Below are 18606 nucleotides of genomic sequence, written 5' to 3'. Positions count from 1 at the left end.
AAACTGTATTTTATTTTACTCTGAAAACTATTTTCTATTTTCTAAATTCTTGAGAACTGTTTTCAGAATTACAAACCAATCAAGACTAATTACCTGAATATGACTTAAGAGAACGCCTTCTTTGTTTATATATAACAAAAATACAAGTCTAAAAATTATAAAGAATATATGGGCTTACTTGGTTTGTAACTCTAAAAATAGTTTTTAATAATTCAGAGATAATAAAAGACAAGTTCTATAAAAACAGACATTTTTATAACTGAGTTTTTAAAAGACTGAATCAAACAAAAAAAATTGTACAATTTTCAATTTTCTATTTTTAGAATTACAAATCAAACAGGGGCCTGTATATTTTGATTCTCACATTAATTTCGACATCAATTTTGATTCTGGCTGTTGTAGTGGTTATATATACTAGCTCTGTCCCATATTAGTTGTCTACTTAAAAAATTTTGATTTATAATTTTTATGAGTCAAAGTTACTAAAATAGACATCTAATATGAGATATGAGTAGTATATAAGTATATAAAAAGTATATAATTAAAAATGACCTCAAAAATAAAAAATAGTAATGAGTCAAAATTTTCGAAATGAACAACTGCCATAAGACGGAAGTAATGTGTATATGTATGTATGTATATATGCATGCGTGGCATAAAAGTTGCTTTGGGTCATCCTCTCAACCAACACCTATGAACTGACAGCAACCCAATACAGGAGAGAGTGTGTGTGAACCTTTTTCTAGAGGGGGATTTCTTCACGAAAGGTTAAAACCTAGTGTTCCTCTAAAAATTAGAATAAATGAGGTGTGAAGTTAAGATGTGACTAAATGTTATTCTAATAACATGCTAAAATATAATAGAACCATTCAGATTTTACGCAAGTGGAAATTATGCCCTCACTAGCTCAATTTTTCTTTTCTCATTCATTTAGTTTGACTTGCATCATTTTCGTGTATCTTTAAAATACATATTTCTAAATAAATAAATAATATAGTAAAACTTGGCTTTTCATCACCATCCAACCAAAAGTAACATCATTTGAATCATGGTTTCAATAAATTTTAATCGAATTTTGATAATTATGCTGAACTTTATTGTGCTTCCTAGCTTTTCCCACATGTTTTGAGTTCCATTAGATGAGTGATACACTTTAATCCAATGATCAACTAAATCATTGCTTTACGAATAAAAACAATCACTACAAGACTACCTCATTTTGGTGGGACTAAAGATTTTGCATCAATAATTTTCAGTTACAGTGTTGACATGACAATCTTTGCCCGTGACTCCATGGTGGTTGAAATGTCAAAGGGCTTAGATCCTACTTCCGAACTTGAGGGTTAAAAAGATTTTGCATCAATAATTTAATATATAATTTTTTATATGGTAAGACAAACACACATCTATATTTTTTCTTTTAAGAGAGCCCGAACACTCAATTCAGAGATCGAACACTCAATTCAGAGATCGAATTCTATAATTACTGAATTTAATTTTTTTGAGTGAAGTGATGACAGTGTTGACATGCCAATCTTTGCCCGTGATTCCATGGTGGTTGAAATGTCAAAGGGCTTAGATCCTAGTTCCGAACTTGAGGGTTAGAAAGATTTTGCATCAATAATTTAATATATAATTTTTTATATGGTAAGACAAACACACGTCTATATTTTTTCTTTTAAGAGAGCTCTAATGCTCAATTCAGAGATCGAACACTCAATTTAGAGATTGAATTCTATAATTACTGAATTTAATTTTTTTGAGTGAAGTGATGACATTACTATACTAAATTCGATCCTTAAATCATTATTTATACACGCTTATATTTTGCTTTTACTGAAACTTGAAAACTCAACCTCCGAAGAGATATAATATAATCTAGACTAGAGCCATTTCCCAGGATATTTGTTCATTTGGTTAAAGGGCATACTTGGGAGGGACTCACCTCATTTGTAAATTGTTACCGTTACACACCTATATGAATTTGTCGATTTGCACTTTCATTTAAATTCGTTACACAACAATCGATACCACGACTGCAAATCATAATTTGCTACGTATCATTTTGGGCATGTTTCAAGTTAGTACTTTAGGTATATATATATATATATATATATAGTGCTTTTACATGGTTGTACACACATAAAGACCTAGGTCACAAAAAACTAGTACTTTTTCATCATCTATGTATTTAACTCCCTCCAAAAAAAAAAAAAAAGGTAATAAGTTATTAATTAATATTCGACAAATTAGATAAAAATAAAAATATATATATTTTATTAATTAAAATATATATTTAAATTTTACATCGAAATAAACATAATTTAGTGTTATTTTTTAAACATTTTAAACTAGAAAGTTAACGGTTTAATTTTTCATGAGCCCAGCAGAGGGGTGAGTTATTTTGCCGGAATAAAAGATAATAAATAATTCACTTCAAAAAAGAATAAAAAATACAACTGCTGATTTTGTCATATTTAGATCAGTTGACTGATCAGACGGTCAAGCGTTGCGTTAGACCGGGTAAAGGTGTCTATTTATAACAGCTGAGTTATGATAATTCTAATATCTGAGCTCATAATAATAAAAGCAGTCAAATTTGGTTGTCTGAGGGAATAAAATAGTTTATTCAACAATAATACAAAAACTTAAGTTAATCCACGTGATGGCCATACATTAGTGACTGATGATGACAAGATCAAAACAATTAACGGTTCAATTTAAATTACTTTATTAACCCTAACAATCTGATCGTACAACTGGGTAGCATGATCGGACGGTGATGGAGATTCCAACTACCAAGAGTTAGGCATGTCAATATCAATGGATCACGAATATGAAAAGCAACTGTCCCTTGCATGAGATAGAAGACTGCTGAAACGTGACACATGATCACGTCCGCCCTTATTATGATTTACCCTAATAATTTTAAATTAACAATAATTACATAAATCCGTTAAATTGTTAGGTTGCAAGTATGTTGAATTTTCGATGTAAATATTTTGTGTAAGTGTTATATTATTTTTTTTTGAAAATTTTATAGTGTTACATTATTGTTGGATGGCAAATTTTATTTTGTGATATAGTGTATTGTATAGTTAAAGAATGACATGGAATGAAATAAGGTACGTAAGAGAAATTCCGTCCTTTTTGTTAAATATAAGAATTACGTTATTTTAAATATAATATTGCATGCAATATTTAAAAAATTAACACTATGGTTTCGAGATTGTTATCTAGTAATTTTAAAATTACAACACGGGTTACTTTAAGAATAAATATGTGTTTTAAGTATTTTAAAAAATAAACTTGCTGTATTCTTAAAATAACATTTGTGTTGCATTATTACAATAATTGATATTATACGTGTTGCAGGGGTATGTCGGTATATAAGTTTTTTTGTCAAGAGGGAAAAAAAGGAGTTAATAATATTTATTACATATAAAAAAAATATATGTAGGAAGGCTTGTAATTAAGAAGATGGAGAGTGAAATTCCAAAAATGAATCTATTATTAAGCATTCACATCCTCTTTCCAACTATTGACTTACTTGACATGAGGAGTTCACCAAACTTCTCCCATTCAATGAATTAATGGTATTTCTATTGTGATGTGATCCGTTGGTGACTAATAAAATTTTGTGAGCGGCAATCTTTTAATTTGTACAGCTAAATTTATATGGTGGTTCATTTTTATAATTTTAATATAATTTTTTTTTTATAAAATTTTAAAAATTTAAAGTACAAAATACGAAAATATATATATTAGTGGGTGTGAATTGTAATTTTAGTTAGAGCCTTTTAACAAATTCTTAAACATTTTAAATATAAAATGTAAAATAAAATAAAAAATTCAGTAGTCAATTGTAATTTTAGTGAGGTATCTTCATAAATTCTAAAAAAATGAAAATATAAAAAATCCTAGGTTTTGTTTTTTTTTTTTTTTTTTTAAATAAATTAATGATCAATAATGTAAGCCTATAAGAGGAATATGATGAAAGAAGAAAATTTATTTACATTACTGTTTATATTATCTCGTTTTAAAAGGTATGGTAAAAAAACCAGGCCAAAAGTGTTCCCCACCTTACCAATCATAAGTTCGATTGCCAGAAAAAAAAAAATAATAATAATTTCGTGCTAATACTAAACCATTCCCTCCCTATTTTTACTTTCCAAATATAATATCACTAATATCACCGATTTGTAATAACAAAGCGTAATTACCAAAAAAAAAAAAACCTCTAGACTCGTCAAAAATTATTTGTTTAACAATGTTATAGATAATGTGGACGGATTTTCTTGTTGTCGATGGAGCAAGAGATTACAATGTTCACTATAGAAAGTGTGGATAAATTTTCTTACTCAATGTGGGACAAAAGATTAAAATTTATTTACTCAACAATGTTATAGAAAGTATGAATAAATTTTCTTGCTTCCATTTAGACAAGAGATCACTGCTATATGTGTGTGTGTATATATATATGCATTGTTTATGTTTCTTCTTAAATTAAATGATCATACATACCTCTATTACTTGATTTTTCATTAATTAAATTAAAAATAATAATGATATTTTTATCAACGTCACTCTATCCTTGTCCATCATCTTGAATGTAAAATATTTATGTGCCATGATGTCCAACATGTTACAAGGCTCACATTTCACCATAATGGTATTTTTATCCATAAGTCAGTTGGTACATTTTGTAAGGGTATTATTTATTTATTTGAGAGTTAATAATATCTAAAGCAAAATTATACAAATAAAAATTTGGGTAAAATACTGCCACACCCCATGAGGTTTGGTAAAAGGACACTTAGATGAAACTTATTTATTTTTTGGACAAATACACCCCTGAAGGTTAAAAAATGAACAAAGACACCCCTTTACATAAAAAATTAACCAAATTATCCTTTGACCATTAAGGAGACTTTTTTAACTTTACAATTTAATAAATTGGACCAATCTACCCTTATGAACAATTTATACATAAAAAACACTAAAAAAAAAAAAAAAAATTTATATCGTTCAATTTTTTTTTTTTTGTTATTTACTTTATAAATGTCCTAACTTCTTAAAAATGTATACGTCTAAAATGATTTTTTGATCCAATACATATATTTCAAACAGGTACCATCTTAACTTTATGCATGCCTTTGTTTTTTTTTTCCCTTTTGTTTTATTATTTTTTTCCCTTTGTTTTATTATTATTATTTTTTTCTCTTTTATGTTGGAAAATGCATAATATTTTATATATAATTTAAGATGTATAAAGTTATACTGGTATCATATTTTTTATTTTTAAGGAAAAGAGATTGGTTTAATTTTTTTAGATGAAAGAATTAAGCATCTTAATTTAAAAACAAAAAAGAAAAAGAAAAGAAGTAATAACAAAATATAATTTATTTGAAATATATGTATTGAATCAAAAAATCATTTTAGATATTTACATTTTTAAGAAGTTGGGACATTTATAAAATAAATAACAAAAAAAAAAGGTGAAAAATATAACGGTTTATTTATTTATTTTTTTATGCATAAATTATTCATGAGGGTAGATTGGTCCAATTTATTAAATTGTAAAGTTAAAAAAGTCTCCTAAATGGTCAAAGGATAATTTGGTCAATTTTTCATGTAAAGGGGTGTCTTTGTCCATTTTTGAATCTTCAAGGGATATCTTTGTTCAAAAAACAGGCAAATTTCTTTTCAGTATTCTTTTATCAAATTTCGGAGGTGTGGCTGTACTTTACCTTAAAAAAAGCTTTCCATTTATAATTGGTGTAATAAAAAATGGATGGAATGGATTACTGAAAAATCACTAAATCAGGGACCAGATTGCAAACTGTCAGAAACTTCAGGGGTTCATTTGTGATATAACAGAACTATCAGTGGTCTGTTACAAGCTGTAAGCAATGGGCTGTCGTGGAAGCAAATCTCGTGATATACAATATTGACGATGAATCAGCAGCATTGATACTCAACTTCAGCCGTACATAATGGCAGTCGCGTAAAAACACATAAGATGATGGGCAATAAGTTACCATCTGTCTCTGAATTCACGAAATCTGTATTTTATAATTCGAGAGAGGACTTTCGCTCGCAATTCTCTCTCTATATATATCCAACTGAAACATATGAGCTCCTCACAGCTCACACCCCTCTTTCTCTCTCCCTACGATTTTCCAGGATTCCCAGTCTGTTCTCCCTCTATATATTCTCTCTCTAGTCTCTCTCTATCCTCTCTCTGTCTCTCTCCTCTCTGAGGAGCTAGTGACAGAAAGGATCGTCATTTTTCGATCTGTTAATTTCTGAGAGTTCGAGGTAGGAGGAGAGAGAAAATGGCTTCCGAGCAGAAAAATGTGGGGATTCTGGCCATGGAAATCTATTTCCCTCCTACTTGTCTCCAACAGGTGAAGAAATTTAATCCATCTCTTTTTCTGTTGTTTAAATTCGATCAAGATCGTTGATTCTTCTTTGGCTTGTTTGGTTCAGAAGCTTTAAGCGTACTTTTTGGTTCAATTTTCTGAAAAATCAATTTAGGTTTTTATGTTTTGGGAAAAATGAGGTGGATAACTGGATATGACATGGAAAATCCATTTACAAATTCATTTTTCTGGTTGTTATTTTTCAAAAATCTCCACTTATTTTTTTTTTGATAAGTAAAAATCTCCACGTTTTGGCTAAGAAACCTGAAAATTTTGGAATTTTCAGTGATTAATGTGTTATGTTTGTCACACACTCATATATCTATGTATGTGGGTATATACTTATATAACTTATGTGACCGAGCTTAACAAATTTGTGCTCATGGGGAGTGACTGGGAAGTTTTATTCAAGACAATATTGAAAAATTTAGTTTTGGTTCTTCGGTGGATTTATTATCTTCTTATCTTGCATAAAATATATATTGGTCCACTTGTGAAGAAAACTATTTATTGTAAATTTTTTTTTGTGACCACAGATTTCAGGAGCTTCTGATGTGTGTGTGTGTATGTATATAACTATATATAATAATATGTGTGTGTATGTATTTCAGTAAACATTTTTGGTTGGTATCAAGATGCACGGTATCAATATTATGTAATCTGTTGATTGCTCTGTTTTTAATACATTTCAAGTTTGTTTACTTTTATTTTCAATATTTTAGTAGTTTCTTTGGGTGTTCCACAAGAAATTGCATCATCATAAAAATTCTCAATTTTCTTTCAATTTGTGCTATATAGGAAGTATTGGAGGCTCATGATGGTGCAAGTAAAGGGAAATACACCATTGGACTTGGACAAGACTGCATGGGATTTTGTACAGAGGTGGAAGATGTCATCTCAATGAGGTTTTGCCTCTACTACTGATCCTTACTAAATTAAAACTCCACTCTCATTCTTCTTGATGCCACTTGTAGAGTTCTTCTTGAAAATCCACTAAGTGGATTCAATGTTGCTCTCATTCTTATCAATTAATTGAAGACTTGGAGCTGCATCGTCAACATCACATTTTAATTTAGAGTTTTATTGTAATATTTTACTAAGAGATATATGAATCATGGATCATAAATTTTTTTATCTGATTGACATGATATGTGGTATGCATAAACACGAGAAAGGTATGCAATCCAATGGTTGGATGAACTAAAGACAAATTTTATGTAGAATTATTGAGGGGTCTGACAATAAGTATTCAAACATTAAGTCTAAGTTGGTCATGCAAGGGAAGGGATCCGTTTATGCCTATTGTAAGAATAAGTTGATCTTACACCTGTTAATAACTTCTTATTTAACTGGATTTAGGATTCATACTTTTGGCAATCCAACTGTTAGATTTAATGTCCTTCCCACACTTATCTTGCATGCTAAAAATCACATTAATTGGAGATTTAGAGTCGTCTCATGATCCCATCAACATCCTTTTCTAATACCTTATTAATTATTAAGATAATATGAATGAATGAATGAATTAGATGATTATATTCTGGTTGATCAGATATTGGATATGCTGACAAACATGATAAATGTATATTAATTATTAAACAATGGGATTAACAATGGATGAATTGATATATAAAGTTATTGAGTGTAAGATTAGCTGTAAGTTGATTCTGCCCCTTCCAAAATTCTCATATTAGTGACATTTAGTCAGAGATTACTAATGGTCTTTTGGTTGATATATATATAATGAAAATATGTGTTCCTTTATGCTAAACTGCAAAGGAAACTGATTTCTGTTAATTTTTGTGAAATATATACTCAAGTTTTAAGTGCTCTATCAATTATTTATCATTCTTTCATATTGACACGTTTTGCATGAATAGTTTTGTGGTTTTTTCTTTTTGGCTAGTATCTCATTAGAAAGGTTTTTCAATTGATTCTGCAGTCTTTGAGTACTTGTTTGGAGAAAGTCATACTTTTTCTATGTTGTAAGAACAACTTTGAAATTTTGGTTCAAAAAGTTATCATTTTAGTAACTTTTCTTGCATTTTCAGTTTGACAGCTGTTACTTCCCTTCTTGAGAAATATGGGATTGATCCAAAGCAAATTGGTCGACTTGAAGTAGGCAGTGAGACTGTTATAGACAAGAGCAAATCCATTAAAACATTCCTGATGCAAATCTTCGAGGTACTAATCAGTTTCATTTTGATGCTGTTGCTTATTTCATTTGAGAATATTACTTATCTTCCTTGTGGCCGACCCTGTTCATATGGGATCAAGGCAAAGATGATGACGACGACCACTTGTCTTCTTTGTTGGTCATGGTGTGACTTAACTTTTTAGTTGTGACCATACTTTGGTGTTCTAGCTCCAGTTAATTGGGGTATAAGATGGTTCTGTATATTCAACCATTAACTGATTATACCCCTAGGTTTTACTTTAGAAGCAGAACATTTTTTTCAGAAGTTAGTAGCTAAAGGTTTGTCAAATAGCAAAAAGCCACTCAGTTCTGACTTCTGAGACTGGATCCATATATTTGTTATTGGGTTCAGGTTCTAAATTACCAGGCTCCTGTACTCTGCATAGGAAGTCCTTCTAAGTTAATTCATTTCTGGATTACCTAATCACCCCTGCTGTAAATCTTCCTCTACTGGTTCAGTGCAATTCTACATATATGAGTAATAGTGATAATGTCCACTTTCACAAATTTATTTTGCTCATTTGTCATGTGAAACAAGCAGGAATGTGGAAATACTGACATTGAAGGTGTTGACTCAACCAATGCATGTTATGGGGGAACTGCAGCTTTATTCAACTGTGTCAACTGGGTGGAGAGTAGTTCATGGGATGGACGTTACGGACTTGTTGTGTGCACAGACAGTGCGGTATGAACATTGCTTTTAGCCATTCGACTTTCGTTGGACTAAGATGAAAAATTAAATTTTGTTTTGTTAAAAGTTTGCTTAAACTTTAATAACTAGAAGCCTGAGCTAGGCCTACAGAGATGGGGCTTAAGCCAATACCAATAATTTGGACGAGGCATTGTTGATAAATTGATTGATTGGTATATTGTGCTGACAGAATTTCTCAATTAGCTATCTGTGTTGTCCTTTCTTAATTTGGGTTCCTTTGCTATTGGGAAGTCCAAGTCTTGTATGAGCAATGATTCGGAGACAATGGACTTTAAACTTTAGATGTATTTACATATTCCACAATCCACATTGCTGAAATAGTTTTTGTTTTATTATATACACCAAAACTCTTTTCTCCAAATTAAGGTATTAAGCAATCTATTCAGGGACACTATGTTCTCTTTTCTTACCAAAACTTCCTTTATTAGGTCTATGCTGAGGGACCAGCCCGGCCCACTGGAGGAGCCGCTGCTATTGCTATGCTAATTGGGCCTGATGCTCCTATTGCATTTGAAAGCAAATTCAGAGGGAGTCATATGTCTCACGCCTATGATTTTTACAAGCCCAACCTTGCAAGTGAATATCCGGTAATGCTCTCTGCATTCCCTTTTACTCCTATTTCATTTCACCCACACCATCAGCATTTTGTGCATTTGAATTGTACTTTGATCTTGGTTTCAAAAGACAAATCAAAGAAAAGACTTTTTTTTTTTTGTTTTTTGTTTTTGTGTGGGTAAATAAAGCATTTTAATTTCAACTCTATTATTTCTGTAACAAAATATAACATTTGATGGTATCGGGGCATATAGCAGAAGTAAAATAAACTTTCTTCTACGTCCTCCTCAACTTTTTTAAAAATTTTTTTTTTCCCGAAACAGTATATTGTGTTCTGCTGAAACTCAGTTCTATATTCTAAACATCGTCAATGTTCCACAAATGTGATAACCTTCTGCTCGGAAAATATATCCTGTTTACAGAGGGACAAGAAAAACTTGTTTTGGAGCCTCACTTTTCTCATTCTGATTTTAGAAAAGAACATTCTCAAAATTGGTTAATTTCATTAAGTTACTCAAACAACTTGCTCAGCTTTTCCCCTCGTAAACTTATGCTTGTCTTAATACGCAAGATCTGTTGTGGTGAACTTCATAATGATACATCAAACATGCTTGTTTATAATACAATACAATCATGTTAAATAATGTAAGAGGGATTTTCAAAGGCCTGACATGACAAAATGTTAGTTTCTATAGCTATAAAAAATTATGTAGAAATTAATGATGTCACGACTGTAAGGAAGAAACAATATTAACTTGCTACCTACATGCATGCTTTCCAATTTTTCAACAACGTTTAAACTTGCATTGATTTTTTGTAATACTAGTAGCTATGACAAAGAAGCCACAAAACGATATAGAATCTGAAGACGTAATAATACCCAGACTAGATTTCCTTACTGAATGCCTTAGCGGTTAGCACTTATTAAACAAACAAAAGAGTTGTGCTCTTATATTCATGATTTGTCGTTATTTTGAAGGTAGCTTGTTTAGCATGCTTTTTTTCTTACTGATTCTCATTGATTGACAAATTATGTTTGTAGGTTGTTGATGGGAAGCTTTCACAAACTTGTTATCTCATGGCACTGGATTCTTGCTATAAACGTTTCTGTAACAAGTATGCTTCCATTGAAATACCAGTAGTAGTTCCCTTTATCCTAATTTGGACTTTTGTGACTTATGTGTTATATTAATCACCTATCCACTTACTACAGGTATGAGAAATTCGAGGGCAAACAATTTTCCATGGCTGATGCCAGCTATTTTGTATTTCATTCTCCATATAACAAGGTATTTACCCAATGCAGTTAAGCTTTTGCATTTAATACTTTTTGGTTTATCCTTGCAATTCTTCAGTACGTACTTAAATAAATAGCTTGTTTGAACTTTTGTACTTGTTCCACTGCAGCTTGTACAGAAGAGCTTCGCTCGATTGGTGTTCAATGATTTTGTGAGGAATGCCAGGTGGTTACATTTTCATAATCCTACTTTAATACTGCTTTTCAGTTTTAGATTTTTTTAACCCCCATTTGATATGCTCTACTTGGTGATTAATGATATCTGCTTTTGTTTACAGCTTCGTTGATGAGGTTGCTAAAGAAAAGCTGGGACCTTTTTCAACTCTAACTGGTGATGAAAGCTACCAAAGCCGTGATCTTGAAAAGGTCTATTTTGAATTTTAATGAGCCTTTCCTCCCACCAACCCCCCATAATATATTCTTGAAAAAATTTCTTATTAGCGTTATCTCTAAATTCCATGTTATAACTTATGCCTCAAGGCAAACTAACTGAAGCCTAAATTAGATAGTGTGCTGGGTTACTAGGTATTTAGAATTATATAATTGTGGCTGTAACTCCCACTGATGAGCATTTAAATCCATCTACAGGCGTCCCAGCAAGTAGCGAAGCCCCTGTATGATGTGAAGGTGCAACCAACCACTTTGGTTCCAAAGCAAGTTGGCAACATGTACACTGCCTCTCTCTATGCAGCATTTGCATCCCTGATTCACAATAAACATAGCACATTGGTAAGTGCTTAAACAATTTTTGGGTTTTGACGGTTTGGCGTGCTCACTTTAAATACTAGGATCTTTCTTATAATTATATGATTGCTTTTATAACTTTCAGGCGGGTCAACGGGTAATAATGTTTTCATATGGGAGTGGCTTAAGTGCCACAATGTTTTCATTCCGTCTCCGTGAGGGTCAACATCCATTTAGCTTGTCAAACATTGCAACTGTGATGAATGTTGGAGAGAAGTTGAAGACAAGGCATGAGGTATGTTCCATTCTTGAAGATTTATTTTCAACCTCAATTCAGGCATGACTTGGGTTGGCTGCAGAAAAACTTGTATTGCTATTCAGTTCTTTCCTTGTTTACTTGAATCTAGTTTGATAAATTTGTATCCATGCAGTTTACTCCAGAAAAATTCGTCGAAACAATGAAATTGATGGAGCATAGGTATGGAGCCAAGGACTTTGTGACAAGCAAGGACTGTAGCCTTCTGTCTCCAGGCACCTACTATCTCACTGAAGTTGACTCCAAGTACCGAAGATTCTATGCAAAGAAGGATGGCCACAACACTGCTTCGAATGGCTCACTGGCCAATGGTCACTGATTCTAGGTTGAACATGATGAGCCAAGCCGTGATGTTCTCGGCACGTAGGCGAATAACTGTGTTTCATCAAGTTTATTTGATACAGGAATAGTTTGTACCACAGAAGTGTTAGCAGTCTATTTTTATTTTTATTCCTTCCAATGGAATTCCTTCTTACCCTGATTTTATCAGTAGTGCTTTCAAGACTTAAAAGGGACTTATTGGACAATCCCATTAAGGTCCTGGAAACATTACTATTGGGAAAGAAAGGTGTTGATATTGTTACATGAGCCATGTATTCTAATGTTGTAATGTTGGTAAGATTTAAAGATAATGCATTTTATTTGTCTACCTCCAGAAGTTGTGAGCGTATATATATATATATTAGTGGCACCAAATTGTAATTGTGTATGGAATCGAAAGAGGCATGTTAATCTTAAGTTTATGCTTTGGGAACACTTGAAAAACATAAATACGGAGAGGAGGACTCAATTTGGATTTTGTAGCAGTGAATGAGTTGATGATAGAATTTGAATTGGACAAACAATCAACCTGCTAGAAATTATAGAATTATTGATAGCTTTATGGAATACAGAAAATTATTGTGTGTATATATATATGTATATATATATATATATATATGTATTGTGGTTGAATTATAGGGAAAATTACATATAAATGGAGTCAAAGTTTCATATTTACTTAGAGGCTGAGTCAAAGTTTCATATTTCTCTAAAATGGATTGCTGAGGTGGCACATGGTTTTTTACTGTTTAGAAATTGTAGTGCCTAAAATACCCTTTCGCGAAGGTACTACTTTTTCTTCAAAGGTACTACTTTTTTGAACTGAAAGTACTACTTTTTGGCGTCCAGGTACCATATTTTTTAAACACCCGCGAAGGTACTACTTTTGAACTGAAGGTACTACTTTTTTGAACTGAAGGTACTACTTTTTTGTTAGGGAAGGGCATTTTAGGCACCATAATTTTCTAAACAGTAAAAAACCATGTGCCACCTCAGCAATCCATTTTAGAGAAATATGAAACTTTGACTCAGTCTCTAAGTAAATATGAAATTTTGACTCTATTTATATGTAATTATCTCTTGATTATATGCAAAGAGGGGAACTTGGAAAAATGACTTGCCTTATTTGGGCTGGGCTTTGGACAATCTTCGATCTAATATGGTCCACCTACAAGGACAGATCATAACAATTGGTCAGCATACCGTCAATCAACACGTGTCACCATCTTACAGGTCCACTATCTATACAATACAATATATCCACCGTTGTTATCTTTTTCCATTACACAGACGTAGATTATACATATAATACTCTTACCATTTTCTCTCAAAACAATCACGTCCTAGGGTTTGTTCCTTTTCCATAGGTCATGACCTCTCTCACTACCCAGTACCACATCCCCATCGAAAACCCAAACTTTCTCGGGAATTTTCCATTCCTACGATCAAATAAGCATCTGGTTCTCTTCATTTCCTTGTATTGATTCAAATATGTCGTCTTTTCAAGACCATGAGATCGACACAGATAATGACTCCGGCAATATTTCCGATCTCAGCAACAGTGCCGGTGAGCTCAGAGACGATAAAAATGGACTCTGTCGATCAGCGATGATTCAACCCGTTTTGAAAGAAGAACCGATTGGATCCGATCCGGATTTTCCGGATCAGAATCCTAACAATCCAGAAGGACAGGCACCTCTCGGGATGTTACAGTTGATGCAGATGCAAGTACCCACTCCGGTGCCGCTGCCGGTTGCTACTACAGCACGGCGGTCGTCGACCAAGGACCGCCACTTGAAGGTGGAGGGACGTGGCCGGAGGATCCGAATACCCGCTACTTGTGCGGCCCGGATCTTCCAGTTGACCCGAGAGCTCGGCCACAGGTCCGACGGCGAGACCGTCCGGTGGCTCCTCCAACACGCCGAGGAAGCGATCATTGAGGCCACTGGAACCGGCACCGTCCCTGCGATAGCAGTCTCCGTCGCCGGAACCTACAAAATACCGACGACGTCGTCTTCATCGGCAAATCAAGCCGGTGAAACCCACAACCCCCCGAACAAGAGACGAAAACCGTCGAACAGCGAGTTCCACGAAGTGGGTTCAAACGACAGCGTCTCTCAGGTCGCCGGACTAGCACCTGTGGGACCCACAAAGGTCGCCGGAGCTACACAAGGTTTGGTGCCCATTTGGGCGGTGAGCAATGCTGGAATGATGATACCCTCCAACGCTTTGTGGATGATGCCGCCGGGGGTAGCGGGAGCTTCGAACTTCAATCAGCCTCAGTTATGGACGATAACGCCGTCGGTGACGCCGGTTTTCGAAGCGCCTCGCCTGCAGGCGGCCGTCAGTAGTACGGCTGGTGGAATTGAAAATCTGGCGATGTACAATAGCCAGATGACTTCCGATATGGTGGCAGTGGGCGGAGCAAAGGCGGGGACAAAGAAGTCGAGTATGGCGGCTGCGAGTGTGAGCTCCGGTGGGACAAAGGCTCAGATGTTAAGAGATTTTTCAATGGAGATTTATAATAAGAAGGAATTGCAATTTATGGGTGGGAATCAACAAACACAACCTTCTTGTTCGGAGCCATGAGAGAGATGGAGATCCACAGTGATGAATTCAAATACATACATGTTTGTGGATGTTTTTGTGTTTTGGAGAGGTATAACTAACTGTTTACTTTTGTTATAGCCACAGTGATGTATGCAAAATCATACTCGCAGTTAGAATTTTTTGGTTAGGAATTTTGAGATGTTACATGTAACTGTGAATTTAAATGCTTTCTAGATCTTCTAATTTCATTATCTAAACATGTTGGATCTTTTACACAACAAAATTATAAAAAAAAAATTTCTTTGGGTGGAAGGTGGTTCAATTTTATATTAATCTGTTTTCAAGAACAATGAAAATATACAGTTTTTGATAAATTAAAATAAAACAATTCTCACATAGCAGCATAATAAGATGTTCTTTTGAATTTGGCTTTTTTTACTCTGTTTTCATATAATTGGATATTAAGTCTTATTTGCAAAAGGGAAAATTATGTCATAGGCTCTCTCAAATGAGTTTGTCCTTGATTCAAAGGATTGTAAATTTGCTTCTTACAAATTTCTTTAATAAATTTTGGTCTTTGAAAATAGAAATAAGAATTGCTGTAGTAAGTAGTCCAAGATTTACTAGTTAAAATGGTGGAGTTCAAAATTTTATTTTAGTAGTTCAAAAATGAACAATATTCCATTCTATACTATTCCTAAGTCATCTTCTAAATAAGAATTGTGATATCCCTTTGAATTATAGTCATACTGATAATTCGTTTACAGTGAAGGGTTATCATTATCACGTTTTGTCTCAAATTCTCACTATTTATAATATAATTTTGCGACTTTCACTCTAGAATTCTAGAATTCGGTCTGACTTTACATGACTTAGATTGTATAGATAGGCTTGGCATCAGTTTTGTTGTATTTAGGTTCAATTGTTGTTGGGTCTTATATGCTTTTTTTATTTGGGCCAGCCACATCATGTTGGCTTCTTCAAAAATTGGATGGATTTCTTGATTTAATGTGATATATTTGATCAATTAGTAATAAGGTATTCACTTTTAATTATGGTCTTAGAATTTTTAATCTGATGAGTTTTTCTTTTTTACTATATTAGAAAAATTACTAATTTTTACTATTACCATCAAAATACTATTAAAGTGAAATGACAATATATTAGACCCTTCTTTAAAAATTCACTAATCCAGTTAACAATTTGAAAATAAGTTTGAGCTGTTTTCATTGATTTAATTCAAGAAATTAAAAATTTTGTTTTGGGACAACATGGAGATGGCATAAGTTTACAATGTGATTGTTAATCTATAAGGACTAATTGTCGTTATAATTATAGTGAAATTTTGTTTTGGGACAACATGGAGATGGCATAAGTTTCAACTTTCAACAACATTCTGAATTTGTTAATTTACAAAAAGATTGTTCATCAATAAGGACTAATTGTCATTATAATTACAGTGAAATTTTTAACAATAAACTAATGAATTAACACAACACTTTGTAGTTTGTACTCTAGAAGGAAATGATTATTTTTAATTTTTTAACAATATATATATTTCAGATTTTTGTTAAACCATCCGGAATTGGATTTTGTACCATACATGGTTTATACTTTTTGAAGGAAGAATATTTTCTGCTTGAACAATATTGTACAGAAAAATATTCTTCTTCAAAAAGTATAAACCATGTATGGTACAAAATCCAATTCCGGATGGTTTAACAAAAATCTGGAAAATAACACATCTTTCTTCAAAAAATATATATATATATATATATCTAAACAATGTATGGTATAAACCATATATATACATTTTTATTAATTATTATTATTATTATTATTTTTGTCACAAGTCAGGTCAGATTAACACATCTTTAATAACGTAAATCTAAGCTATTTATTGTCATAAATAGATTGACAGCCCTAACAAAGTGGAACACTTCAAAGACATTAATTAAATGTACAATTTGTCCTCTATAATTTGTAATACACGAACAAGCTGCAATCAACAACACTAAAATTATAATTCTGTCTGACGAAATTAAGGACTTCCACAAACACTCTCTCTAAAATGTACAACACTAGGGATGCACGATACAGTGAAATGATACGAACAAGAAAACCCACACCCACACCCACACCCACCCACACACACACACACATATATATATTGAGAAAGCTGGAGGAGGTAGAGAGAGAGAGTACATTATAATTGTACTAAGTGCCAGTTAACATATCCTAATTAAATAATATGTTACGGAAATAACAAGAACCAAAGCTTGCTTATAAATACATGCAAGCATATAGTCCATAATGGGCAAGACATACACTTGTACCATAAACATATTAATTGGCCTCTAATGGCCAGTTCAAGCTTTTTCTCTCTTCTATACTCCTTATTGCTTATTGCTCTTGTGTTAAAATGTAACTGCCATGAAAAGAAGGTATAATGGGGTTTTCTAGGATTCATTAATGCTCTTTTGATACAGAGAATTTGTTAATATATATGTGTGTGTGTGTGTGTGTGTGTGTGGTTGTTTTCTGAGATTTTGAGCTCATGTGTAGGTTTATGTTGTGTACATGGGAGATCTGCCTAAAGGGGATGTGTCAGTTGCATACCAACACCATTCCATGCTCAAAAATGTTCTTGGGAGGTTGCTACAATTACCATTTCTACTAAATTATATTTCCGTTGTAGAATTCAACTTTTTATTTTATTTTATTTTTTATTTTATTTTAAGCATAGTTAGTAAATAATCGTACTATTTACATGTAACAAAGGTAAGTATAAACAAAAAGAAAAAAAAGATAGAAATTTGAGTAATGATTTAAGTTTCACAGAGCTTCAAAAACGAATATGAGAGGATTTGGTGTGACCCACAAACTCCTTTCATATTTAGATTCGAGATCTTCATTACTCTATTGATATTTTATTTTAGGTTGCATGAAATTTATCTCTTAGAATTGAAAAAAAATTAATTCATTTATCAAATTTTAATTTTAAAATTTCAATTTCATGCATCCCAAAATAGCATAAATATATTACTTTAAGGAAAAGTAAATGACTGCATAAGAGTGGTACTTACATACACGAACATGGTAACTCTGTATAACAGTATTACTTATCTACATAAAAATGGTACCTCTATACACAAGGGTAGTACCCTACTCACTCAGAGAGTGGTACCTTTATCACAAGAGTAATACTTATATATACAAAAGTGATACATCTGTGCACAACAAGAATAATACTTACATGCACAAAGGTGGTACTTAAAAATACTAACATAGTTTGGACAAATGAATAGTATTTTTCCAGACTTTGAAAAGCGCCGACTTTAAATAGACTCCCAAAACTCCACTTTTCTATAATTCTCCTTAAAAATATCAAGTAATGCATTATCAGTTTATATAGACCTCTATACTCTTGCAAACTCTCTCTCAAGCAATCAAATTTGTGCAATTACAGTGCTTCATCAGCAAAGAAGTCACATATATATAGTTACAAGAGGAGTTTTAATGGATTTGCAGCGAAACTAACTGATGATG

General features: G+C 32.6%; 2 protein-coding genes across 2 annotated transcripts; both read left to right on the top strand.

The window, feature by feature from the left end:
* Nucleotides 1–6098: 6098 nt before the first annotated feature.
* LOC132283473 (hydroxymethylglutaryl-CoA synthase-like) lies at nucleotides 6099–12835 on the top strand. The gene is made up of 12 exons (XM_059785418.1): nucleotides 6099–6410; nucleotides 7224–7330; nucleotides 8477–8609; nucleotides 9164–9307; nucleotides 9763–9921; nucleotides 10932–11005; nucleotides 11103–11178; nucleotides 11297–11352; nucleotides 11465–11552; nucleotides 11775–11915; nucleotides 12016–12165; nucleotides 12302–12835. The coding sequence occupies exons 1-12, from the start codon at nucleotides 6339–6341 to the stop codon at nucleotides 12503–12505; spliced, it is 1404 nt and encodes a 467-aa protein (XP_059641401.1). The 5' UTR covers nucleotides 6099–6338; the 3' UTR covers nucleotides 12506–12835.
* Nucleotides 12836–13790: 955 nt separating this feature from the next.
* Nucleotides 13791–15244, top strand: LOC132285246 (transcription factor TCP19-like). The gene has a single exon (XM_059787416.1). It carries the CDS (start codon nucleotides 13999–14001, stop codon nucleotides 15094–15096), a length of 1098 nt encoding a protein of 365 aa, XP_059643399.1. The 5' UTR covers nucleotides 13791–13998; the 3' UTR covers nucleotides 15097–15244.
* The last annotated feature ends 3362 nt before the right edge of the window (nucleotides 15245–18606 follow it).

Source organism: Cornus florida, unplaced genomic scaffold, assembly GCF_030987335.1.
Source record: "Cornus florida cultivar Cherokee Brave unplaced genomic scaffold, ASM3098733v1 CherokeeBrave_3.0.0_Hap2_Chr11, whole genome shotgun sequence".
NCBI lineage: Eukaryota > Viridiplantae > Streptophyta > Magnoliopsida > Cornales > Cornaceae > Cornus > Cornus florida.
The sequence above is the reverse complement of the archived record's forward strand: the minus strand, read 5'-3'. Positions and strand labels throughout refer to the sequence as shown.

Coding starts and splice junctions, on each gene's coding strand:
- LOC132283473 (XM_059785418.1), top strand. CDS start 6,339: ATGGCTTCCGAGCAGAAAAATGTGGGGATTCTGGCCATGGAAATCTAT. Junction 6,411..7,223: donor CTCCTACTTGTCTCCAACAG/GTGAAGAAATTT, acceptor TGTGCTATATAG/GAAGTATTGGAGGCTCATGA. Junction 11,553..11,774: donor AAAGCCGTGATCTTGAAAAG/GTCTATTTTGAA, acceptor ATCCATCTACAG/GCGTCCCAGCAAGTAGCGAA.
- LOC132285246 (XM_059787416.1), top strand. CDS start 13,999: ATGTCGTCTTTTCAAGACCATGAGATCGACACAGATAATGACTCCGGC.